The 23787-nt window shown below is 56.2% G+C and overlaps 10 protein-coding genes across 10 annotated transcripts; 5 read left to right on the top strand and 5 right to left on the bottom strand.

The window, feature by feature from the left end:
• Positions 1-495: 495 nt before the first annotated feature.
• On the bottom strand, positions 496-1803 carry W97_05753 (tryptophanyl-tRNA synthetase; the record flags this gene model as incomplete). The annotated part of the gene is made up of 3 exons (XM_007783635.1): positions 496-1221; positions 1268-1633; positions 1780-1803. 3 exons carry the CDS (start codon positions 1801-1803, stop codon positions 496-498), a joined length of 1116 nt encoding a protein of 371 aa, XP_007781825.1.
• A 434-nt stretch (positions 1804-2237) lies between these two features.
• W97_05752 (protein hob3) lies at positions 2238-3070 on the top strand (the record flags this gene model as incomplete). The annotated part of the gene is made up of 2 exons (XM_007783634.1): positions 2238-2518; positions 2617-3070. 2 exons carry the CDS (start codon positions 2238-2240, stop codon positions 3068-3070), a joined length of 735 nt encoding a protein of 244 aa, XP_007781824.1.
• A 342-nt stretch (positions 3071-3412) lies between these two features.
• W97_05751 (uncharacterized protein) lies at positions 3413-4785 on the bottom strand (the record flags this gene model as incomplete). Its single annotated transcript, XM_007783633.1, has 4 exons — positions 3413-4300; positions 4350-4521; positions 4591-4648; positions 4704-4785. The coding sequence occupies 4 exons, from the start codon at positions 4783-4785 to the stop codon at positions 3413-3415; spliced, it is 1200 nt and encodes a 399-aa protein (XP_007781823.1).
• Positions 4786-5295: 510 nt separating this feature from the next.
• Positions 5296-7208, top strand: W97_05750 (uncharacterized protein; the record flags this gene model as incomplete). The annotated part of the gene is made up of 2 exons (XM_007783632.1): positions 5296-6938; positions 7082-7208. 2 exons carry the CDS (start codon positions 5296-5298, stop codon positions 7206-7208), a joined length of 1770 nt encoding a protein of 589 aa, XP_007781822.1.
• A 564-nt stretch (positions 7209-7772) lies between these two features.
• On the bottom strand, positions 7773-8506 carry W97_05749 (uncharacterized protein; the record flags this gene model as incomplete). The annotated part of the gene is made up of 2 exons (XM_007783631.1): positions 7773-8219; positions 8273-8506. The coding sequence occupies 2 exons, from the start codon at positions 8504-8506 to the stop codon at positions 7773-7775; spliced, it is 681 nt and encodes a 226-aa protein (XP_007781821.1).
• A 3560-nt stretch (positions 8507-12066) lies between these two features.
• W97_05748 (uncharacterized protein) lies at positions 12067-13677 on the top strand (the record flags this gene model as incomplete). Its single annotated transcript, XM_007783630.1, has 2 exons — positions 12067-12455; positions 12891-13677. 2 exons carry the CDS (start codon positions 12067-12069, stop codon positions 13675-13677), a joined length of 1176 nt encoding a protein of 391 aa, XP_007781820.1.
• Positions 13678-14187: 510 nt separating this feature from the next.
• W97_05747 (replication factor C subunit 3/5) lies at positions 14188-15480 on the bottom strand (the record flags this gene model as incomplete). The annotated part of the gene is made up of 3 exons (XM_007783629.1): positions 14188-15150; positions 15203-15290; positions 15341-15480. 3 exons carry the CDS (start codon positions 15478-15480, stop codon positions 14188-14190), a joined length of 1191 nt encoding a protein of 396 aa, XP_007781819.1.
• Positions 15481-15759: 279 nt separating this feature from the next.
• Positions 15760-16542, top strand: W97_05746 (uncharacterized protein; the record flags this gene model as incomplete). Its single annotated transcript, XM_007783628.1, has 4 exons — positions 15760-15765; positions 15818-15863; positions 15944-16413; positions 16495-16542. The coding sequence occupies 4 exons, from the start codon at positions 15760-15762 to the stop codon at positions 16540-16542; spliced, it is 570 nt and encodes a 189-aa protein (XP_007781818.1).
• Positions 16543-16815: 273 nt separating this feature from the next.
• On the bottom strand, positions 16816-18796 carry W97_05745 (uncharacterized protein; the record flags this gene model as incomplete). Its single annotated transcript, XM_007783627.1, has 2 exons — positions 16816-18613; positions 18693-18796. 2 exons carry the CDS (start codon positions 18794-18796, stop codon positions 16816-16818), a joined length of 1902 nt encoding a protein of 633 aa, XP_007781817.1.
• A 580-nt stretch (positions 18797-19376) lies between these two features.
• Positions 19377-22412, top strand: W97_05744 (uncharacterized protein; the record flags this gene model as incomplete). Its single annotated transcript, XM_007783626.1, has 1 exon — positions 19377-22412. One exon carries the CDS (start codon positions 19377-19379, stop codon positions 22410-22412), a length of 3036 nt encoding a protein of 1011 aa, XP_007781816.1.
• Positions 22413-23787: the final 1375 nt, after the last annotated feature.

Here is a 23787-nt window from a genome sequence, read left to right as displayed (position 1 = left end):
TGGGGGATCGACAGCCTTGCGATATTATGCCATATCACAAGAGGGATACGCGTAGTGTCCTCCGCTGATATCGACTCTCGAGCCGAACCGTTTGCTGATAGCAATTCCAGAGGCATTGAAGTCCTACTAGATACTTTTGAGTTTTGACTAGATAGGCTTACTCGTTGCCGGCAGAGAGCGAGCAGCAGTTGACACGGTCATGCACAGCCCTAAGAGAACGTGTGTCATTTGTAGGCTGACGTCAAAGCAAGCACGTTGAACGCCTTGAGCTCACCCTCAATCTTACACGCAGCGCGGATGAGCATCGGAAGAAGCGGGTAAGGAAAGCCCAATGACTGGTAGGGTTGCGCGGAGCAAAACTAGAGGTGGGAACAGCCATAGGACGAGGACAAAGGGCTTAAGCAGAGAAGAGTGCCTTTAATATATGTAAGACAGATATACACATATACAAAATACTCTACACGAGCATGTGCCATCAGCGCTTGACGACCGAGCTCAATCGAGCTTCTTCACAAACGACTGAAACCCTCCGAGACCTACGGCATCTCTTACAAGGTGCATGGTTTTGGCTGCACTTTCTCGCGCCCTCATAGCCCCAGATTCCGCTACTTCCCGCAGATATCCCTCTTTCTCCTTACCCACAAGTTCCTCGTACCGCTGCCTGATCTCGCCGAGATGCTCATCAATGCACTTGGCCACTTGCTCCTTGAAAGCGCGCATCGTCAGGTTCTCACAATCCCGCGCTATATCCTCGCAAGAAGCGCCATCTGCGCGGGAGTGGTGCATGATTTCTATCAAATTAGACACGCCAGGCCGCTTGACCGGATCGTACGAGACACCAGAATTAGAATCAGTCAAGGCCGTCTTGACCTTCTGCGCTATCTCCTCCGTCGAGTCCGAGATCAGGATTCGGGATCGCGGGTCCTGGTGCGATTTCGACATCTTGAGATGGGGCTGCGTGAGAGACATGACGCGCTTTGCGGGCGACAGGATGGTTTCAGGGAGCTGAAAGATGGTCCCGTAGCGGTGGTTGAATGTGCGCGCACATTTGCGGGCAAATTCTAGGTGTTGTGCTTGGTCGTGTCCTACGGGCACGTGTGTGGCGCGGTGGACGAGGACGTCCGCGGCTTGTAGGACTGGGTATGAGTAGAGGCCAAGCTCGAGTTCGGTATTCAAGAGGGCTTCGACCGGCGGAGCGTTGTCTGAGAGATTCAGCTTGCTCTAGGGGGATATGTTAGTGTGATACTGGTAAGGGTGTTTGCATCACACTTGCCTTCCACTGCGTCATCCTAGACAGATTGCCCATCTGAGCCCGGCAGCTCAGTATCCACATCAGCTTCTCATGGGCGTCGACGTCGGACTGGAAGAAGATAATACTCCTCTTCGGGTCCAGCCCGACGGCGAGGAGCGCTGCTAACATCTGATGGCATGCGTTTCGAAGTTGCCGGGGGTTCTGGTTTACGGTAATAGCGTGCAAGTCGACGATTGAGAAGAGCAATGTCGTCTTCGGGCTCGCTTCATCCTGGAGTTTGACCCATTGCTGAAGGGCCCCTAGGTAGTTGCCGATGTGCGGCACTCCTGTTGGTTGAATGCCTGAAAAGATGACCTGGGGAGGTCCTACATTGGACGGGTCCTAGGTAACAGTATCAGCGCTGTACGCAGGGCAAATAGAAAACCTTGATACCGCAATAACGCAGGGGACACTACGGCGCAAGGACTGACAGGATACTCACATCTCTCCTGCTGCTTTGGTTCGTAAAGTGCCTGCGAATGTCACACGACCTTGCGCATGGCCGGGCGCATCGTGCTATGCGCCGTGAGGTTGAGAGAAACATGGGCGGTGATCCGCGATGCGGGATCGACTTGACATCCGCATCAGCGACCACCAGCGAGAGCACATTCGTCACCCTCAAGCCCGCAGCAATCCACCCACACAGCCACCTTGCGCAACGCACACCTTGGCCACTTCTCGCTGATTGCACCCGCTTGGCAACTTCCATACCATCGTCCTCAGTACACTATCGTCCGCAACTAAGCGCCTTATCAACCGGCTGATCCGCGCACACATCCTCAGGAACCACCTCCAACCTCGACCGAATATTACAGCTATCAGAGGAGCACAACACAAGCAACCAAGATGTCCTGGGCAGGCAGGTCTCCGCATTCACACCCGCGAAGCCCCCCGCTAATATGCTACAGGCTTCAAGAAGGGCGTGTCCCGCGCGACGACGCAAGTAATGATGAAGACGGGCCACGTCGAAAAGACCAACGACCGCGACTTCGAGACCGAGCTGCGGCGGTACCGAACGATGGAGACAGCCGCCAACAAGCTCCAGAAAGAAGCCAAGGGCTATCTAGACTCGCTGCGCGCCATGACCGCGTCCCAGATGCGCATCGCGGAGACGATTGACGCTTTCTACGGAGACGCCGGGGCCAGGGACGGCGTGTCGCGGAGCTACAAGCAGGCGGTGCAGGACCTGGATGCCGAGACGATCAAGGCGCTTGATGGGCCGTACCGGTGAGCCAGCGACGCGCCCCTCAAAAAGACAGGCCTTTGCACAGTGGCCCAACCCACCCACTCAAACGCGAGCCACCCACTAACGCTCCCACCCCCAGCACCACAATCCTCGACCCCATATCCCGCTTCTGCGCCTACTTCCCCGACATAAACGCCTGCATCGAAAAACGGTCCCACAAGTCCCTCGACTACGACAACCTGCGCGCAAAAGTAAAGCGGCTCGTCGAGAAGCCCGACAAAGACGTCACCAAACTGCCCCGCGCGGAGCAAGAAGCCACCGCCGCGAAAGCCGCATACGATGCCCTGAACGAGCAGCTCATCACCGAGATCCCCCAGCTGATTGATCTGAGAGTGCCGTATTTGGACCCGAGCTTCGAGGCGCTGGTCAAGATCCAGCTGAGATTTTGCGCCGAGGCGTATAGCCGCATGGCGCAGGTGCAGCAGTATTTGGACAAGGACATTAGGGAGCAGTATGCGGAGGGCGCGTTGGATAATAGGGTCGAGGAGGTGTTGCAGGAGATTAGGGATTTGAGTATTGCGGGGACGGTGTAGTGGGTTGGAGAGCGATTGGAAATGAATCGGGTGTTGCCAGCTTGGGGACGTTGGAGTTACTTTGGCGTGAGGGTTCGGGGTTGCTGGTTGCGAGTGGAGCGGATTGTGCGGCATAGCGGCAGATTTTGCTTTGTAGACCGATTACGGGAAGCACGTGATTCATGAGTCCTGATGAACTAACCCCGTCTACACTGTCGAGTGTCCCAGGCCGGATAAGCCTGTGTCTAGATGTCGCATACGACTGAACCACCGTCGCCTTCTGGTATCCCCTTTTCCCGAAAACGCCAAAGCCCCTCGCCAAGCAGATGCAGCGGAATCTCCAGCCATCCCCCAGCAAAGATTTCAGTCCAGCTCGACGGCCGGCCCTCCGTTCGCCGCCACCATCGGCACCACCGGCTCAACCGGCATCACCGCCTCCAGCCCATCCCCAAAAATCGGATGCAGCGCATACACCGGCCCGCGGCTCTCATCTCCATCAAACAGCAGCAAATTTTGAATCGGCTGCTCCCGCTGGCCCAGCACGTTGATAACATCCTGCGCCAACTGCCCCCCCAAGAATGCCGTCACGGGCGCCAGCTCGCTGCCCAGATTATGCAGGAAGCTGCGTAGGAAGTCGGATTTGAGGGTCTCGACAGGGAGTTGCAGCTCCTTGTGCTTCTCCATTGCGAGGAGGGTGAAGCGCTCGAGGTCTGCGTGCGTGTCTGTTGAGGGCAGGCGGGCGGATTCTTTTTCGAAGTCCCAGAGGGCGCGGAGGCAGGGGAGAAGGAGGGAAGTTTGTTTTAGTTTGCGGCGGTTGCGTAGGATCTCTGGGGCGAGGGGGGACGTGTTGGCTAGCAGCAGTGGGGTGTAGAGCTCACGCTTCGTGGCCATTTCGATGGTCTTGCCGTTCTCTTTCTTGGTGGATACGCCGATTACGGAGCGCGTGGCGGATTCGGCGCGTAGGGCGGTGGGGACGTTGGATTTCTCCCGCTCGACGACGAAGGTGTGACTTATGAGGTCCGCGAAAATGTAGCCGTAGAAGCCGTGGGCGCCGGCGGCGTAGAAGTGGCGGTTCGCGAGGCGCGTCGAGGCGTTGATGGTGCAGAGGGTTGCGAAGTCCAGGTCGCTGGCGATGGTAATGTCGAAGGGGAGGTAGAATTCGGGGGGCTTGCTGCGGATGTCGGACGTGTCGACCGTGATGGTGACGCGCGGGTTGAGCTTCTGGAGCTGGGTGACGGCCGCTTGGGCGCGCTTCATACGGTCAGCGGGATGTGGATTGGCGATGCCTGCGGAGGCTTACGTTCTTGCCTACGTCTGCCTCTGACACAAAGAGTTGCGAGCACAGATCGTCTTCGGTGACAGCTTCGTGGTCCACGATTGTAAGGGAGCCAATACCGGCAAGGACTAGGTTCTTGGCCACTTCGCTCGCTAGGGCCTTGATCGATGTGAGGAGGATATTGGCCGTGCGGATTCTAGAGGGGTTCTTACGCGTCAGCGATCTAGTCGCTACGCTGTGAAGGATCACTGTGTTTGGGGCTCACTTTTCTTGCGCCTTGACGCCCCAGAGGCGGATCTGGCGGTCGTAGAGAGCGATCTCATCTGATCATGAAGTTCAGCGGGAGCTCTATCGCATGGAAGCAAAGAGACTGTGTACCTGGGCTGATTGTTTGCGCCTGAGCTATCGCTGCAACTACCTCCCCGGCAGCGTCTTCGGCGGGCAGCGCGCCGTTTGACATATTGGAAGACGCAGTTGTTGTGTGAGCAGCCTTCGACAGAGCGATATGCTGAGTGAAGTGTTCCGAACGTGAGAGGGCTTGCTGAAGGAAGGTCTAGTGAAGTGCTGAAATACCTCCTCTGGTTCTTCAGTTCAGATAGTGATATTCAGATGTTCGCCTTAGACTCCCAAGCCTCGGCCCGTCCCTGAAGATCCCTGCCTATCGATACCTAGATTGCTTAGCGGGGATCGGGGGCACCCTTGAGCAAGTGCGGCACATCCGACGACGACTCTCACTCTCGCTCTCACTCTCACCCTCTCTTACACCACTTCCTTACCTGTAATACTCTTCACTGTTTCCTGGAAGGGTTTCAATACCGCTTCCACTTCCGCATTTGGCTTTCACTGTTTCTTTTCATGACCCACTGTCTCCAGTTCGGGTAAGCCTGCGCTCCTCACTCAATCCGCGGTAGGCTATCCTTCAATGACGAGGCCCGGCCAACCACCGAACAGAGCCGTGCCCTTGTCCGCCATGTCTGGCAATTTCGACTTCCCACCAGCATCCTCGACCTCCAACCCACCCGCACACCGGGACAATTTCCCTGCACGCATCCAAGAGCTTCGCCAGGTCTTCCAGCGAGAACGTGAGCGGACCCGAGTCAACCTCGAAGCCGAGGCTGCACATCGGCGTGAGCATCGCGAGTCACCGTCAATGCCACCGCGCCGAGCCCGCTCGTCGAGACCTACCCCGCGGATCCCATCGTGGAGGGAAATGGCAGCCAGGAACGCCGAGCAGAACGCGAACGCCGAGCAGAACGCAAACCCCGCTCCCCCTGCCCCGCCAGAGTCTGTTACGAACTCCCTTCGACGCAGGCCACGAGCTGCGCCAAGTGAGCGATTCAACAGCTTGCGCCGTCTCAGACAGCACCGTGAGCAGAGCAGCAGCTTGACTGAGCTGCAGGAGGCCGGAGAGCGTCTCGCTCAGCTGAGCTCCAACCTGACGAGTCTTCTCGACGAGCCGCTCCAGCTGCCAGACATCTCCCGGCTCGAAGCTCCCACAGAGCCAGACACCGACCGACCGAGACTTAAGCGAAGAAAGCTGGATCATGACAGCGGCGACACAGGCTTCCAGGCCGTCAAGTACGGCTACTTTGGGCAGGTCGTCCCCGGCCGGCTGAAGATGGAGATCGTCAGCTGTGACGGCGGAGAGTACTCGGCAGATTCCACTGCTCTATACAGGGCCGAGAATGTGCTCAGGAACGACAAAAGCGTCTACTGCACGAAGAGCTCGAGATGCAATCTTGTGCTCGGACACCAAGGCGAAACGACCTTTGACTTGCAAAAGCTTGTCATAAAAGCGCCCGGGCGAGGCTTCACCGCTCCGTGGGTCTCCTTCGACACCCCATACAGAGCCGCGGCTGACGTGTACAATACATATAGCGTGCAAGAGGGGATGATCTTCGTGTCCATGGCCCAAGACAAGCTGCTCAGCAGCACCTCGCAGTACGAGATCCAGTACCTCGACCCGTCCACCGCGCCGCCATTACGCTCCGCACCTGCACGGAACCGAGAAGAACAGCTCACGCTGCTGGAGAGCCTCCGCGACCCGGAAGTCCAAGCAGCATACAGCAGGCGTGCAAACCAGCTCCGCCAAGCCGCGCATCCAAGGGGAGTGGCACGACCACGAAGCCACGAAGACCTCTTCCTCCCCACAGTATCCGACAACAGCAACAGCACCTACGACGTCTGCGACTGGCCCGCCTTTCGCGCCCCAGCACAGCCGTCCACACCCCGCGTGGACCTCCCACCCATCACCCAGCCCTTCACCGTCTCCACCGACACCGACGACGAGCCGAGCGACGAGGATGAGTCCAGCGCAGCCACCATCGCGGACCGGCTGAGGCGCGACAGCAGATGGCGGCCCCAGTCCGACAGCGACACGGACGAGGACGACGAGATGCGCCCGCTGAACATGACCAGGTACTGGGTGGAGCGGATGCCGGCTGGGCCGTTGGGGTATGTCAGGGCCATCCAGCGGACCGCGCCGAGCCGGTTCCAGGTTCGGGAGGCGCCGGGTGCGGCGGGGGAGGGGGGAGAGGAGGTCCCGGCGCCGCATGCGAGGTTCTTTATCGAGAAGGGGAAGAGTCGGATTACGGTCAGGTTTGATCCGCCTGTGTGAGTGTCCCCTACAGTCTCCGTCTTGGATTTTGTTGTACTTTGACGACCTATCTCGCCCTGATCTTTACCCGAAACCGGGAATGGTCCTGTGCCCCTTCCACATATATGTCGTCCTTGCTAACTCCTTATAACACCACTAGCTCGGGCAGGTTCATCCTCCTAAAGCTCTGGAGCCCACTCGCACACGGCGGCAACATCGACATCCAGAGCGTAACCGCCTACGGGTTCGCGGGGCCAAGATATTTCCCAGCCATTGAGTTAAGGTAGGGGACCTCTGTATACAGCTTTGCCCTTGTCGTTGCAGCGAGGGCCGAGAAGTGAGGGATATGGGGGCTGGTGATGCGTCTGGAACACTTTGTGGGAAGGGGGGATTTCTGGTAGCAGTCACTGCGCACTACTGGAAATGGTGGAATGGCATCTAGAGAACCAGGTACCCGCGGCCGAGCGGCGCATTAGAATGATATGCTATGGCTATGAGAGATGCTACTGGAACGAGGCCGAGTTACGTGCAGTGATCTGACTTGGGCTGAACAAAAAGTTCCGAGATCCTCTACTAGGTTGGACACGCCACGAAATGAATAGAGCTGGGGGTAGCGTATCTAGAGCCCAAAGGCCTCGCGCCACTACCCTACCGAACCGGCAATGGGTACGCACCTTAGAGTCGGAGATTAAAGCAGCCGCCCTGAGTTCCATGGATTATCAAGATATGGTCAAATAGCGCACGTTTTGCAAAGCACCCCAAAAACCCGAATCAGGCTTTGTAAAATGCAACGCCTGTTTGAAGACTGCAAGCCACAGTCATATTTCCTGCCTCCCAAGAACACAGCCCCTTCAGACGCGCGCACCACTGACAGAGAATGGTAGAGCCCCAAGCTCTAACGCACTGAACCCCACCACCCTCCCATGACCACATTGATCCATCGCCGGATGGTAGATGCCAGCTCGTATGCACTGCAGCAACCACATCGCGCAAGCCGTCTGGTGGCCGACCTTTTCGAGATTGTTGAACGCCGGGCCTCGGTTGAGCACGTCCTGGATGACCAAGTCGGCGGCTGCCTCCAGGGAACCGCCGCCGTCTAGGATCCAGAGCTCTTGGATGGCTGCGAGCAGTTCGCTTGCCATCGCGTTGAAGTACTTGTTGGTGCGGGAAAGGTTCAGAGCTACTTGTCGGAGGATGGCTGCGTGGTTTGGCGGACAGGTGTAGGGACAGGTGTTGGAGCAGGTTTGCTCGCGGCTCCAAAGCGATGAGAGCCGGCTGGTTGCTTTAGTGTCATCGCTCTGGCGTCCGGCGTCAGCAGCTTGCTTCCGATTGTTTAGCCTTGCGCTCTCACCTCGTTTTCTTCAACTGGTGTCAAATTCGTCGATCTAGCAGCACTGCAGGTCTCTTCCGTCTTCGCATCAGAAACAGCTATCTCCTCCTCTTCCGCTTCACGCGTGTCTTCGACGTCTTGGGTGGTCTGTGTCTTGTCTGTTAATCGCTTCTCAAGACGTGTGGACAGCTCCGCTTGTTCCATCTCGCGGCGGATTTGCGCAGCTACCAATGCTTGAATCTCATCGTCGGCCATCCCTTCTTGTTGACTCTGAGAGATTCTTAGCCTTTGAGCCACTGAATGCATCGTGCGCGGTTTAGAAGGCTGAAGTGTGGATGCGAGGGCGCATCGCGGCGATGAGAGAAGGAACTGGATGCGCAGAGTGGTGGAAGGTTGGAAAGGCAACGACGCGCAGAGTGAAGCGCAGTTCACCTTCACGCTGCATGCTACTGACCAGTGCTTCATACATTCACTTCAGCTAGGAAATAAAAAGTGGAGCAATTGACAACTCAGCGGCAGCCTTTCCCAGTCAAGCGGCCCCTTTCCAATGGTGCAGCTCATCTAACAGAGGTAAAATGACTTTTTCGATGACACCTTGACGGAAATCCGTGTTCTGTAAGTCAGCGCGAGGATCCGCAAAGCAAGCGATATAATGCGAAATCGCATCTTTGGTTGCCCAAGAAAGGTTCCCTTCCTGTTCCTTGGCTTTAATCCATCGCCGAAGCACACCAAGGTTTGTGACATCATCTGAATTACCAGATATTGCTAGATTCTCTTCCTGCTTGCGGTCTTCTATTCTTTGCCCGCAGAAGATCTCCAAAAGCATGGTTCCGAGCTTTAGAAGCCTACCACCGTCGTTGTCCGGTGTTGCAGCAATGATTGCTGGGATTCAAGTCAGCTCGCAGGCCCATAGATTGCCAGTGTACTTGAATTGGGGAGCTGAGTGAGCTGTCACAACACGCCACGGATGAGGGCAGAGGCTGATCGCGGAGGGGAGAACCACTTGTACGCACCCGGCGGGTTGGAGTTGGAAGAAAGGTATAGCTTTGTGACATGTGGGCGTTTGAAATCGACTCTTTTGTTGGACGCACTGCCGTTCATCGGAAAGACGACGTCCTTTCTAGTCCATTCTGATGATATCCAAGGTGTAGTATGAAGCTGTAGGAAGGAGGAAGTAAGAGTGACAGCGAGTTGATACGAGTCCCCTGTAGACAGCTTTGCCGGCCTCCCATTCTCCATGGGCGGCGCAGTCAGCAGCTCCTCCAAAGTAATAAAGCCATCGGAATTCGAGTGCTGCTTTTTAACTGTACGAATACCTAATAATCTTGTTTGGCAGTCTAGATGAAACTCCAAGCACGCTGGCGGTGATTGACCCTGTCGTAAGGTTAAGCACAGGTCTGTAATCTCTTTAAGGCTTGAGGTATTGTCGTTCGGTGCTGGAGTCGAAGACGGTGTTGGCGGCGAGACAACAAACCCGACCCGGCCTATTCCGCTTTGAAGGAATGTCAGTACATCAACACTAACGCTGTGGCGATATCAAGTCGGGCTGTGAGTGTCTGAAGAACCATGCCTGGTTGCTGCTAAGAGAGTCCACCTTCTACGGGAGGGGGCCAGATGTAATTGTTGATTGGTATTGCCAAGCAAGTCAAGTGGGAAGATCGAGAGTCCCAGAGCGCTCCACAACAGGCATTATATTATATGTATTATGGCTTCGAAAGCAACTGGATGGTAAGTACTCACCCGATCGTGGAGGTTGAGCTATCGACAACGCGAATCTCGGCATCTTGCCATCTCGAAGACAGAGAAGGATCCAAGAAGGACAGCGTGAACCGTGTTTCATGACCCTTTGGCAGTTTCGTCCGAGGTTCCAGCAACAGATTTGCACAATGAGCGTCATGAGCTAGGCAGCCCCAAGCTCGGGTGAGGATACAGTGAAGGCTGTTGGCATATTCTTGGATCTGCGACAACGGAACCGTGAACGTTGATCTCCCGCGGGGTTTTGTGACCGGCCCGTCGTCAAGCTTTTCTGCCTTCTCTAGGTATTTGTCCAGTCTTTCATTGCACTCGTTCAACTTCTGCATCAAAGCCGCCACCTCTCTCCTTCTCATTGTGAACTTCACCCTTCTTCGAAATTCGAATCTAGGTTTTCCCCTTTCCGAAGTCGTGACTGGTGGATTGGCTATTACAACGGCTTCTAGTTCGCTCCTGGTTTTCTGTGATACTCGATTCAGTACGGCACAGTGCACGAAAACCGGGTCCGGAAAACACAATACCCCGCTCGCTTTGTCAATGTCAAGATGCGTCGAGAGAGTCGTCATGGCTGTCCCTATTTCCCTAACAGTATCGAGGTAGTTGGGATAGGCAACCCCCAGCTTCTCCTCAATCCCTAGTCTGATATCTCTGCTACTCCATAGGTCACTTCTCGGGTTTTCCATCATTTCTTCAAGCTCTGTGTTGCTTGCAAGCCCTTTCAGAAGAGCCTGTAGCGTCAGTTCATACGAGGTACGTTGGTGCCAGAGAGTCCGCCGGGCCTCCTTCAGTGTTTCTTGCCACTGGAAGAAAGCTTTCACAGGATCGAGCGCTTTGTTGTATTGCTCAACCGCTGCAATAAGGACTGGAACTGCGCCGAGTACAACACCCGCGATCTCGAATCCAGACATGTCGTAAAGTCGCTTGCGCAGCAGGCCCTAGTTGCTTGTAATAGACAACATCGACGCGAACGAAGACGATGGAGCTTGGGTTGGCCGCCGGCAGGCGCGACTTCAACCAGCATATGGTGTCAGCCTGCATGCGTGGGGCGGCTGACGACCCCGCCTTCAAGGCCTCCTGGAACTCACATGCGTCGCATCGTCTCTCACGACCCTTATTATTTCACCTATGTAACTCCGAAATTTTGAAGACGCTGAGGTACAAACGCTGCAATGTCTGCGATTGCTAAGAGCTGCAATGTCTGCATGCGCTTGTTCAAAGACTTGTCTTCGTTTCTGGCCAGCAGCAACTCTCAGTATGAAGGATCGATGCCCGCCGTAGCTGTTGAGAATGAACACGGCCGGTTCAAAGGTGAGAGGCTAGTAGAGCTTTGAAAGATACAGGCCTCGATTTGACTGTATAGGAAGTCTGGTGTGGAAACTTGGGCGCCTTACAACGGGGCCACGCATCCCTAGACTTTCGCCTTCGCGAATCTCTTGTCATGCAGGACAACGTTCTAAAGCTTTTGGAACAGCTCCACGATGACCTTTCTGAGAGTAGGTCTTGTAGTTAATTCGCGGATATGATCAACTATTTGCATCCCTGCAGCTTGCTGCACAGCAATTTCACGCACGATATCAGCACGCATTCTTTCAAGTGGTAGACCCCAAGCCAGTTCCAGTAAAAAGTCTTAATGCCCTGACTCGTTCCCAGGCGTCTCTGTAGTCTCTGGGACAAGGCTACCGTATGAAGAGCAAAGTTATCCTTCTGACTTTAGTGAGGACGACGGCTGTGACTCCGACGACAATAATGGAGATGGCAGCGACCAACCTGCAGAACTGCAGATGCGTTTGTCCACGATCTGTGGTATACTGGGTGACATGAACAAGCTGTCATTCAAGATACGAAACCCCGCTTTGAGACCTAAATCAATCAAGGCCAGAGCATACCGGGAACTCGCCCCGGTAGACTCGGAAGACCCGGCGACTTCAAGAAACATTGGGGGAGAGACATGACAAAAAATTGTAGATTGGTTGGACGTGCTCGAAAGCTCTGAGACACTGACTGAGGGGCTTGAGAACCCTAGTATAACTGTAGGACTTCCTGTTCCCGTACCTGAGAACCCTATGGCAGAGACCTCGACGGCAACTCAGTTCAAGAAGGTCGACATCTTTGAGAAGTATGCAGAGTTCGACGAAGGCTTTATGTTAGATCTCTTCAGAAGCTTTGGTATCCCGATCTCATCCAAGGAAGTGCTAAAGAACGAAGCAGTTTTCAAGCGCCTTACTCATGCAGTTACCGACCGCCGAAGACAGATTAGGTATTGGAGTCGACATGCCGACAAACTCGCTGCTGGTCCTTCACTGTTTAACCCCTCGTTCTCAATGCTACAGAAACCAGTACAAACCGAAGTTGACATAACGATCGATACCCAAGCGGAAAAGACCATCATCAAAGAACATGCATCGACCACACCACCGCCAACCATGTATCCGGAGACGGAGGTGACAGCTATGTATGATAAGAAACTGGATGATGTACTCGATTCAGCATCTGTTGTTTCTTACGCAAGCACTGCTTGGGATGTCGAAAGGCACGCAGTAGAGCTTCCGCCGCCACCGAGAATGGTAGCTCATGGTCAAGATTTCGTAAGAGGAACAAACGTCTTTAGCTTTGATTGCGTTGACGCTCATTGTTTTCATCAGGTTTGTCCTTATTGTTGCGTGCTATGCCCAGCGAAGCATGGCAAGGGACGGTCGTGGAGGTGAGCCAATCCTTCCATTAAAACAGCCACATCGACCTTGTGGTTCATATTTGTCATTGATGGAACTCTGCGAGAAACTGCGTCTGCACCAGCTCATAGCAGTGTGAAATGTCAATAGGTACAAAACTTCTAGAATGGCCAGAGCACAACTATTTCCGGCGTGATATATGGGCTGATACGTCGTAGGAACCATGTACTCCGAGACATTCAGCCATATCTTTGCACATACAATGACTGCGCCGAACCCAACGAAATGTACAGCAGTCGGACTCAGTGGGCTGAGCACGAAGCTCACTCACACCGGAAGGTCTGGCAGTGTTATCAGCACACAGATGCGGTCTTTCGGTTTCCAGAACTCCTGGCAGACCACCTCCGTGCGCAGCACGCCGATCGTCTTACAGAAGACCAAATACCGGATCTAGTTGAGCTGGCCGAGACCAGCTTACAAGACGAACGGTCAACTTGCCCTATATGCCTCAAAAACGGCCCATTTGTAAACGGCCTGCAGAATCATCTTGCGTATGATCTCCAGCGGATTGCGTTGTTCGCTCTCCCACGCGGTTTCAACGAAGAAGCGACAACTCCTGAAGCTGACAGTAACGTGCGTCAAGGGGTAGACCGAAGCGCACAAGACTCATCATTAGCAGGCCCGCTCAATTCCACTGATGATTGGTCACTTCCGGGAGACGAGGCGGAGAGGGAGGCGGCTGAGCGCGAAGAGGAGGAGGAGAGGCAACGAATGCAAGAGTACGAGTTCCTCCGTGTGGAGATGATTCGAGAAAGGGAGCGGGCTGCTCTGAGGTTAGAGGAGAGGGCGTTATGGGAGCGGGCTGCTCTGGGGTTAGAGACGCGGCCAAGGGACCGGGGAGGTCTGAGGTCAAGGAAGCTGGCAGAGGAGAGGGTAAGGGAGGGACTAAGGCATGAGGATTCCTACTGGGATAGTGGAAACAGATCTGGAAGCGTCAAGCCCTGACCGTAGAGCTCCGCCTACAAATCGCCCGCTGCGCCGCGTAGCTGCCACCATGGCCGCGGTACACGAAATATCAATACCGTCAACAGACGACAGAGAAGCATAACACAGAACATTCAAGAATAGGACATCCAAGGGTGTGCATGTGAAACGTTGCTGGAAGAACACAAATAAGACCAAGACAATGATAGTCATATATTAGAAGAACACGATCCTATAGTGCGCTCCGCCCCCCAGCTGCACGGTGACGAGTTCGTACTCTAAGTTCCTTAACTTGAACGAAGATTAAAACGGCTGGTTCAGTGGATATATTTCTACATGGATTAGCTCGATGCTCCTAGCGCCGTACGACCCAGACTGCAGCTGGAGCTCACGCTCCCTATAGCCGGCTGGACTTCTGAACTTCGCACAGGCTCCTTCGGCGCGCTAAATAGTGCTTCAGTGGTGTGTTCATCCTCGCCTCCGGGATGAGTTACGCCCAAAAGCCGTGCTACTCCAATCCCGCAACGAGCCTTACTTCTTCGCCCTCGCAAGCAACTCAGCCCCATTTCTCACCACTCCCACCACCGCCCCCGTCTGCACCACCTCGCTGCCACCTCCACTCAGCCTATACTCCACCTCCGCCAGCCCCTCCATCCACGTGATTCTTGTCTGCGCCGGCACATCCAGCTTCGCCAGCTCCTCCCCGAGCGCAGTCAGTATATCCGCCAACGCCAGGCCCTTCAGAGTCTTCAGCTGATTAATCGTAAGCAAACAACTCGTCACATCCGAGCTCTGCAACAGCGTGTCCCGTATCGCGCGGATGTCGTCCGGATGCGGCGCGGCGATGCACTCGTAAATAGTCGTCTCGGTGATAAAATCGCGCTGGATGGTCTTCGGATCCGGCGGTGGCTTCCCAGGCGGCTGCAGCGGCGTGCTACTCGCATGGCAAGCCTGCAGCACGTTCAGCGCGCGCCGCATGTCGCCCTTGCTCAGCCGGACCAGGCTGTCCACGGCGTCGGGCGCAATTTGTACATCCTCTTCCTCGATTACTCGGTCGACGAGATGCCGTATATCTGCGTCTTTGAGCGGGGAGAACCGGAAGCGCGTGCAGCGTGACAGCAGCGCGGGGGAGAGCTTGTGCGTGTAGTTGGCTATAATGCAGAAGCGCGTGTTGGCGGTGTATTTTTCCATTATGCGCCGCAGCGCCATTTGAGCGGTTGCGGTCATGGCGTCGGCTTCATCGAGGATGATCAGTTTGAAGGAGGCGAGAGCGGCCGTTGAGCCTGGGGGTGGTGCGGAGGTGAAGATCTGTTTCGTGCTGCTGAAGGTCTTAATTTGTTCGCGGACGACGTCGATGCCTCGATCGTCGCTGGCGTTGAGCTCGAGCACCATCTGTCGCATGTTTTTGGTACCGTATATCCGCCGCGCCAGCGCGAGGACGGTGGAGGTTTTGCCTGTGCCGGGAGGCCCGTAGAGGAGGAGGTGAGGGAGTCGCTGGCACAGTTTAGCACATGTTTTGGAGAGTGTAAGGCTGTCTGGAAGCTACATTTGAGTCCACAAACTTGTTGATGGTCGCAAGGATATCCTGATGGCCGGATACATCATCTAAAGAAACTGGCCGATACTTCTCTACCCTGTGCGGCTGTTAGAGCCCTGTATTGCCCGACTAATATGCAGCATATACCAGGGCAGTGTATCCTCTGCTTCCACCGGTAGGTTCGCCGCAGTTCTCTTCCCCTTCGCGGTGTTGTTCGAGCTGAAGTTGATTGCGCTCTGCACCGCCGGGGCATCTAGGTCCATCTCGTCATCCTCGAAGTCGGACATCTTGCCGGCAAATGAAGCTTATGGGCAGAATTGGCTATGATTCTTGGTGTCGCGCAGCTATCGAAGTTCAAAAAATAGCAGTGGTCTGACCCTACGACAGTTCTCGACGTCGGGAGACGCGCTCTGGGGGAGACGCGTAAATTGACCGCCTCAAGATCTAATCAGATTGACTGACATCCCACTTCAGCCCTACGCCATCAGAACATCCACCATTGAATCTGGGGTACCTGCTATCTAGCGCATACGTTCTACAGCTCTAAGACCGCACCCACCCTCACGATGCCGGTAAGAATCACCGCTAGCTTGGAAAAGCAGCCATAGCTAACCACTTACCCAGGCCTACCACTCCATCTTCCTTGATGAGCCCAACCAGCAGATAATAGGTACATTCCGCCCACAACCCTAAGCATCTTCACCCCTCCATGCCTACCCTTAGATGGGCTGACTGCTTACACACCCATAGGCAACATCGCCCTCCTTCCCCTCCGCACCCGCACCCGCGGCCCCGCCCAACAACTCCCCCCCCTCTCCCCCACCGAAAACGACCTCATCATCGACGCATCTCACCCCTCCTACGACCCCGTCGACGAGATCCTCTCCCTCTTCCGCGCCAACACCTTTTTCCGCAACTTCGAGATCAAGGGCCCCGCGGACCGCATCCTGATCTACGGGATCCTCTTCGTGTCGGACTGCTTGTCTCGGCTGAAGCCCGGTATGAGCCGGCGCGAGGGGGAAAAAGCGCTGGGCAATGTGAGCCTGGATAGCAGTTTCAAGGTGCCGGGGGATGCGGGATTTCCGCTTAATCAGGCGTTTGAGGCGCCCAGGGATAGGGGGCAGGCGGAGGTGTTGAGGGGGTATCTGATGCAGCTGCGCCAGGAGATTGCGGGGAGGTTGTTGGGGAGGGTGTATGCGGAGGGGGATGCGCCGAGTAAGGTGAGTGTGGGCTTTTCTTTTTCGAGTGAGGCGAGTTTTGGGCTTGGTATGAGGGCCGATGTGCTGACGAGGTTGTGCTAGTGGTGGTTGAGTTACACGAAGCGGAAATTCATGGGCAAGGCGCTGTGAATCAGCTGAAAAGGAGCAGATTCCAGGTTTCCAGTCTGGGTCACAGCCTGAAAGCTGAGCAATGAGCATTTTGCCGGCGTTGTGGAACTCCAGACTGCTCATATCAGTAGCAGTAGCAAAAGGCGCTCCATGAAGCGCGATGTGCTTGCAGATATCTAGACGAGCTCCTGCCGCTGACCGCTCTGTCGTACGGAGCAATATACATGCTATACAGCTTTCATAGCTTTTTCTCATGCAACACATTCGCCCCTCAGTCGCCGCCATTTCCATCGGTCACGCGGCTCCGTTAGTTGGTTCAACCTTCCTCTTCTTGGAGAACTTGCCCCTGGCTTCGACCTTTCCCTCCACAGGGAACACCCTTGTCGCAGTGAAGAGGTAGCCTTCGGCGCCGCCCCTGCCCGTCATGAGCGGGTGCGTCCGTCCAGGAAGGACCTGCCAGCTCCTTACCCTCGCCGTCTGCAGCATCGGCGACAGCAGCAGCGTAGGATTGACCGGGAAATCCTCGTCCGCTTCTTCCGCTTCCACGTCCTCGGTGCCATTCACCGCCTCCCTCTTGACCTTCTTCTCATCCCCTACTCCACCACTTTCACCTGCCGCCCCTCTCCCCTGCTGCTGACCTTGCTGCTGCTGCCTAACCACCCACGCCGTCCTCCTCTCCCTCGAGTACAAGTCCATAACCCTAACCAACGGCTCCACAGTCGCACTATAAACCACAACCTGTCCCGCGCCCCTCAGCAACGGCACACAAGCCCTCAACACCCCGACCGGATCCAGCAAACTCGCAACAACCAACCCATCAAACCCGCCCGCGCGCGTCTCGTCCACGACTCGCTTAACCCGCTCCCACCGCCGCCGCTTGCGGTAGTACGTCCCCCTCTTCCCCGCCTTCCAGGTCGCGAGCTCGGCCTCGGGAACCAAGAGAGGTTCGGTATAGGCGGCGTCAGACGAGGGGTGCAGGAGTTGTAGCCAGGAGAGCGTTTTGAGGTGCGTGTGCAGGGGGTGAGTGGTTGTGGGGGGATGAGTGAGGGAGGCGTCGTAGGAGAAGTAGCGCAGGAGGGAGAGGTTGGGTTGCGCGTGTGTGTGCAGGAGGGTGAGGGTGTTGGTTGGGGCGGACATGGCGGGGGGTGCATTGGTGGGGTGAGGACGCCGTGTGTGGGAGGGAGAGAAGGGGGTTGGGTCGGATGTTGAGAGGGGGTGGGAGGTTGGAGGCGCGTCGGGCATCGCTTGGTCGGATGATGGTGGGGGTGGTGATTGTGCGTCGGCGCTGAGGGCTGGTTCTACTGGCCGTGCTTGTGAGGGATGCGATTCCGTTGTGGTCTCTTGTTCGGGTAGTGTCTCTTCCTCGTCCGCCTCTTCCGGATACAGTATCCCCATCTTCTCCGCCAGAGCCGCCACGACCAGCCCCCCGGTGTCGTCCACAACGAGCCACCTCCCGCCCCCTACCCTCCCGACACCAGACCCGTTTGTAGAGTCTCGGCTGTCACCGCTGTAGTGCACGTTCGCCCAAGCACTGATCAACCCCAGCATCTCCTCCCTCAGCTCCATGATCCTCGGCGCCTCCCTCTCCAGCAGTATTTGCGCCAACATCGACACGTCCAGCGGCAGGACCGTAAAACGCTTCATGTACTTCTTCGTCTTCCGCAGCGTGTACTTGGCGAGCGAGAACGACGTCTTCTCGCCCAGCGCCTGGTGGCTCGCCATGATCTTCGCGACAATGTCCTTTCCCGAACCCGAGCCCGCTCGCTTGAGCTCCTCGATCTCTTCCATAGACAGAGCTTGGCGCGTCGGATCGTCGACGGTGAGCCGGTTACTGCGCATCAGGACGTCGCCGTTCTCGCCCACGATGTCGAATTCCACGCCGCCGGTGTCGTCCGCCGCCTCGGCGCGGGATTCGGCGGGTGTCGCATGGTTGCTGGAGAGGGCTTCTGCGTGGAGTTCCGTGGGGGATACAACGCGTAGCTCTGTGGATAGTACTCCATCCTCTGGGTCGGAGAGCTCGAAGGTGAGGTAGTATGGCCGGCCGAGCAGGAGGTTTGCGGAGAATGCGCCGAATTTGCCTATGGATATGGTGCTGCGTTGACTTGTGAGAATGTGGTTCGGTCTGGAAGGAGACGAAGATAGCTAGTCGTGTATGCTCACATTCCACGTACGTATTCGGTTGGATCTCGACTATCTTCGACAGGCCTGAAGGTAGTCGCAGCACTATGTGAGTGTTCGGGCGGACGTAGGAGTGGATAGCACTAGAGTTATCCATAATCCGATCTACTATCGTAGGCTAGTGTTTGCGCCTGTCAACCTCAAGGAAACAACATCAGACGTTGAGAGCTGTTCGGTCGGCTTCTCGAATTACTTTAAGCCTGAAGGCATGAATTCAATGTCTGTGGCAGAAAAAGAGCGTTGTAGTTCCCCCAGGGCGGTCAGTTAGGATGCCGCGGCTTCAGCTCGTCGAGGCCTAAGGCACCCAGCTTGCGCCTCACTGTGGCTTTGCCAGTGACGAACGATGAACCGCATACGAGTGCTTGGCCGCGCAGTGCCGCGCAAGCAGCTCGCCTTTAGCATACCAAGGACAAAGATACTCTCCTTTACAGAAGCTGCTACGTTAACCGACTGCGAAGCGAGAAACAAATCGCTGAAGGCACTCACTCATACCGCCCGTATATTACCTTCGCTCTGTCTGTTCAGCTCCTTGAGCTATCACGAGCTGCGCTTACATCCTCCGACGCCCGCGAAGCCACAACCACCCGTGGGGCGCGTGTGCTATTGCGCACTCCCTAGATATACGAAGCCTCTCGAGTGTCCGCGCCTCCAAGCGTCTTGGCTGAGCGCGAAGCAAGATGGTGATGAAAAGCAACGAGAGGCCGGACTTGGTCCCTCGACCCCTCCAACAGGCCGCAAACAATCCACCATATCCTACCACTCCCAACACCGACATGCCTCCTACCTTCCTCGACGGTGCTCAGGGTAGCCGGCCATCTGCAGAGTTCCCCACACCCGGCTTCAAGGATGGCGGGGCAGCTTCCGCTCCGCGGTCTAGGAGCAACTCGGACGTCGGTTCTGTTGATACATGGGACACGGATGACGGTGAGGACGCAGCAGACCATACACCGGAAGACCTGCCCGCGCCGCTCAAGGTTGCCCAGGGTCAGCGTCCAGCCAGCCGAGACGAGAATGGTTTACCAGCAGCTCTACGAGTAGGGCCTCCCGATGGCGTACCGAGGAGATCACAGGAGAGCCAAAGGTCGGACGGGGTTCGACCAATCTCTCCCAATGTTACAGGGAGCTCATACCGCGAGCCAATCCCTCTCCAGTCCCAGAACCCTTACTTGCGAATGCAGTCAACCGGGCAGTCAAGCTATGGGGTTGAAAGCAGCGCCTCAATATGGGGCGATGTGCCTGCGTCGGCGCCAGTAGCCTCTCAGATCAATGCCCAGCCTGTGGAGTTACCGTCAGACCGCTCGCCGGTAGAGGGCGTGTCCAAGTTGTCGCTCAACACACAGTCAGGCACCAGCTCCGGCCAAGCAATGCCGCCGTCACCTGCCTCGAAGCAGCCACCCTTGATACCGGTAGAGACAGAAAGACCGTCGCCGGAACCGAGGCACCATTCGAATGCCTCCAGCGCATGGGATCCGGGGATGGATATCTCTTCACTGGATGCATTCACATCGAGGAACCATCGGCTACCTTCAGGACAGTCCGATAGCCCCCAACAACTCCACCGCACCTGGCAGGAGCAACAAGCTTGGGAGCAGAAAGAAAGGGAGAGGCGGGAGATGGAGGCAGCGGCTGCGACAGAGCGTGCCGCGAAAGCCGAGCAGGAACGGAAGGCAGAAGAAGAGTGGCACAGGGGTGAACAAGCTGCGATAACAAACCTGGACCATACTGTGCCTGCACAAGAAATCGCTCCAGAGCTGCCGCCACGGACGTCTACAGAAGGGGTACCGCAGCCGAAGCCTCCGCGGCCACAAGTAGACGTCGGGCTTAACGGTCCTGCATCCAGTAGGCCAGAAGTGGAGACTCCGATAACCAGAGCCAACAGGCAAAGGAAGGAGCATTACCAGATTAAGCACATCCATTGGTATGATGCGAATAAGCGCAGTCTCAGGCCGGCACCGATTCTCATCCAGAACGCCAATGGCCCGTGTCCCCTGCTTGCACTAGTCAATGCCTTAGTCTTAACGACACCCGCTGGTGAAGAAACAGCTCTGATTGAGACTTTGCGAACGCGGGAGCAGGTGTCCCTGGGCTTGCTCTTGGATGCAGTCTTCGACGAGCTGATGTCCGGACGTAGAGGTGGAGCTGCGCAAGAGCTGCCGGATGTAGGCGACCTGTACGGGTTTTTGATCACATTGCACACTGGCATGAATGTCAATCCGCGATTTGTTGCGCCGAAGGCCGCCCCAAACCTGATGGACTCGAGCGCGGCCGCATTAGCTGACGTCCACCCGGCGCTTCGTGGCCAAGCAAGAACAGGTGGTTTCGAGGAGACGAAGGAAATGCGGCTGTACAGCACGTTTAGCATACCACTCATCCACGGTTGGATTCCCCCGAGCGAGTCGGGCGCATATGCAGCTTTTGAGAGATCGGCAAGAACGTTCGAGGACGCCCAAAACATTCAGTTCAGGGAGGAAGAGCTGGAACACAAATTGCAGTCGCACGGTCTCTCGCCTGAAGAGCAGAATCTTTATGAAGACATCCACTGCATTAAAGACTTCCTAGAGAGGTGGCCCACCCAGCTGACCGACTACGGGCTTGAAACAATCTCCAAAACCCTCCAGCCGGGACAAGTAGCTATCCTGTTCCGCAACGACCACTTCTCCACGCTCTACAAGGAGCCTCGGACACATCAGCTGCTAACCCTCGTCACCGACGCCGGCTACTCAACTCACGACGAGATCGTCTGGGAAAGCCTAGTCGACGTGAATGGCCAAGGCAGCGAGCTCTACTCCGGCGACTTCCGACCCGTAGGCGGCGCCTCAGACTCCACTCCCGCAGGCCCGCGAACAAGCTCCCAGCAGCAGCGACCAGTGCAAAGCATGCTAGACGTCGGCGACAGCGGCTGGACCACCGTACAGTCCCGCAACCGCAAACCCACACCAAGCACGGTATCCAACGCCTCCACCTCCGCCCAACAAACCGGCGTAGTAGGCGGCACAAGCCAGTCCGGCACAACCGCCCCGCAGAGCTCCTCCGCCAACATCATCGGCGTCAAACAAGCCAAATCCACCCTCTCAAAAGCCGAGCAAGAAGACCACGACCTCGCCCTCGCGCTCCAGCTCCAGGAAGAAGAAGAAGACCGCCTGCACCGCGAGACCGAGGCGCGTCGCCGGCGCGAAGACCAGCTGACGCAGCAGCTCCTCAGCCATGAAAACAACGACCACGAGGCTATCCGCAACACGAACCAGAACCGGCGGCCGCAGGGCCAGGAGATTCGCCCGCTTATCCCGCCGCGACGGTCTGGGAATGTTGGTCGGCAGAGCGGAGGTGGGGCGACAGGGCAGAGGGACGACCTTCCGCCTCCAACCTACGAACAAGCCGCCTCCGGCACGCCGTATCACCCGCCACGAGGCCATCCCGCGAGTCCGCACGCGCCGATCAGCAGACCATCTGGCCCCGGTGGCGCCACCGGCGGGGGCGGGAGGCAGCAGAGCGCGTATATGCAGCAGGCGGCTTCGACGCAGCCGATGCAGCCACCGATGTTGGATGCAGGGAGGAGGAGGAGCTCGAGGCCGCTTGTGGAGCAGGTACCGAGTCATTCAAGCGCGGGGCCGGGACCGGGGCCGGGGCCGGGGAGGAGGGTTAGTGGGGCGCAAGGAGTTGGGAGACCGGGGGGTGGAAACGTGGAGAAGGAGGAGAAGTGCGTTGTCATGTAGGTGGAGCGGTGTGTTTGGGGTTTGGGGGTGTTGGAGTTCTGGGCGATATCCTCGTGTGGGAGTTTCGGGTCCATGACGGTTCGGAGTCACGAGAAGTTTGGGATACAGAAACTCAGTGGCATTCGAGAAAGTCAGGCGGTTATACCCCCCCCTTATTAGGTCCTTGGTTCGGTTCAATCGTTGATGGATATTGTCAGTCGATCTCTTCTCAAGACCCCCTATTATGGACGTGCAGTCTCCGCGTCCAGTGTTGGGACTACAGGACCCTCCCTAATGTGCCCTCCGCCTTAGTCCAACTGCTAGATCCTTTCGTTCCCGCCTCCATAGATGTCCAGAAGGCCTCGGCGTCTATTTGCTTGACCGGCGAGAGTGGGACTTGGAAGCCAAGGCATCCAAGGCAGCCCTAGACATGGACTTAAAGTCTAGCGCTTAGAGAAGAAGTTTATCGTATTCGTGAATAGAATCGCCTGGCGGACACTTTGCAAAAATACTCTGTAGTACAAGGCTGAAGGCTAGACTTCCGCTCAGCAGCACATCGCCGCCTTCGTGCAGCCTCTGCCCAGAAAAAAGTCTTTGAAACAAGGCCACGATATCGCAATGGACCAGCCTTAGTAGTAACTATAAATCGCCGACTTGCTTTTGTCCACCCTCTGTACTGTTTGCGAGAGGCCCGATATGACAGGATACTTCCGTCGTGAGATAATCGTTGAGTTGTGATTTCTATCAGATTGCCAAGATTTGGTTAAGGAACACTATGACCATAATAACGCCTCTAATAGGCCGAATCTAAAGCTTCGAAAGAGGCTTACTATAGTATATTAGGATCTTAGTAACGAGCATATTTTTTAGAACCTATACGTAAACTTCCTGGTTATTATTTATAATTCTTACAACTATTTAACTGCGTCTTGATGTTCGCGAGCCTTCGGCTAGTTAGTTCGCCGACCTCCGATCTGATAGAATTCACGACTCTACGATTACATCTGCTTCCAGACGCCCATGGAAACCTTCGAGCAAGTGCCGATGCAACAGAGCCTTCCCCGCACTCACCGCCGTATTGCGTCATTCGCGGGAGCGGGGCGCAGCATACCCGAAACTCGCGCGAGCTACCTTACCCGCTAGAACGGTAAAGCGAACCCATGGAACGGTCGCAGATGGCCCCATAAGTAGGTGCAGTGCCAGACGTCTTCTGCCGTCAACATCACACCGTGGCTTACATTAACCGTTTCCCGGCGGACCGAAAGCCAGCGTAGCGCTGAGCTGAGGTGCTGAGCATGCGTGCACTGCCCAGACCAGCTTGCAGAAGGACTCTACGGTCACACCAAATATCCCTGTTGGTACGCATATGAGGATGCCCCGAGCAGCCACTTCTGGA

This window comes from Coniosporium apollinis (genome assembly GCF_000281105.1).
Source record: "Coniosporium apollinis CBS 100218 chromosome Unknown supercont1.28, whole genome shotgun sequence".
Classification (NCBI taxonomy): Eukaryota; Fungi; Ascomycota; class Dothideomycetes; genus Coniosporium; species Coniosporium apollinis.
Note: the sequence above shows the minus strand (reverse complement) of the source record. Positions and strands in the feature narration are given on the sequence as shown.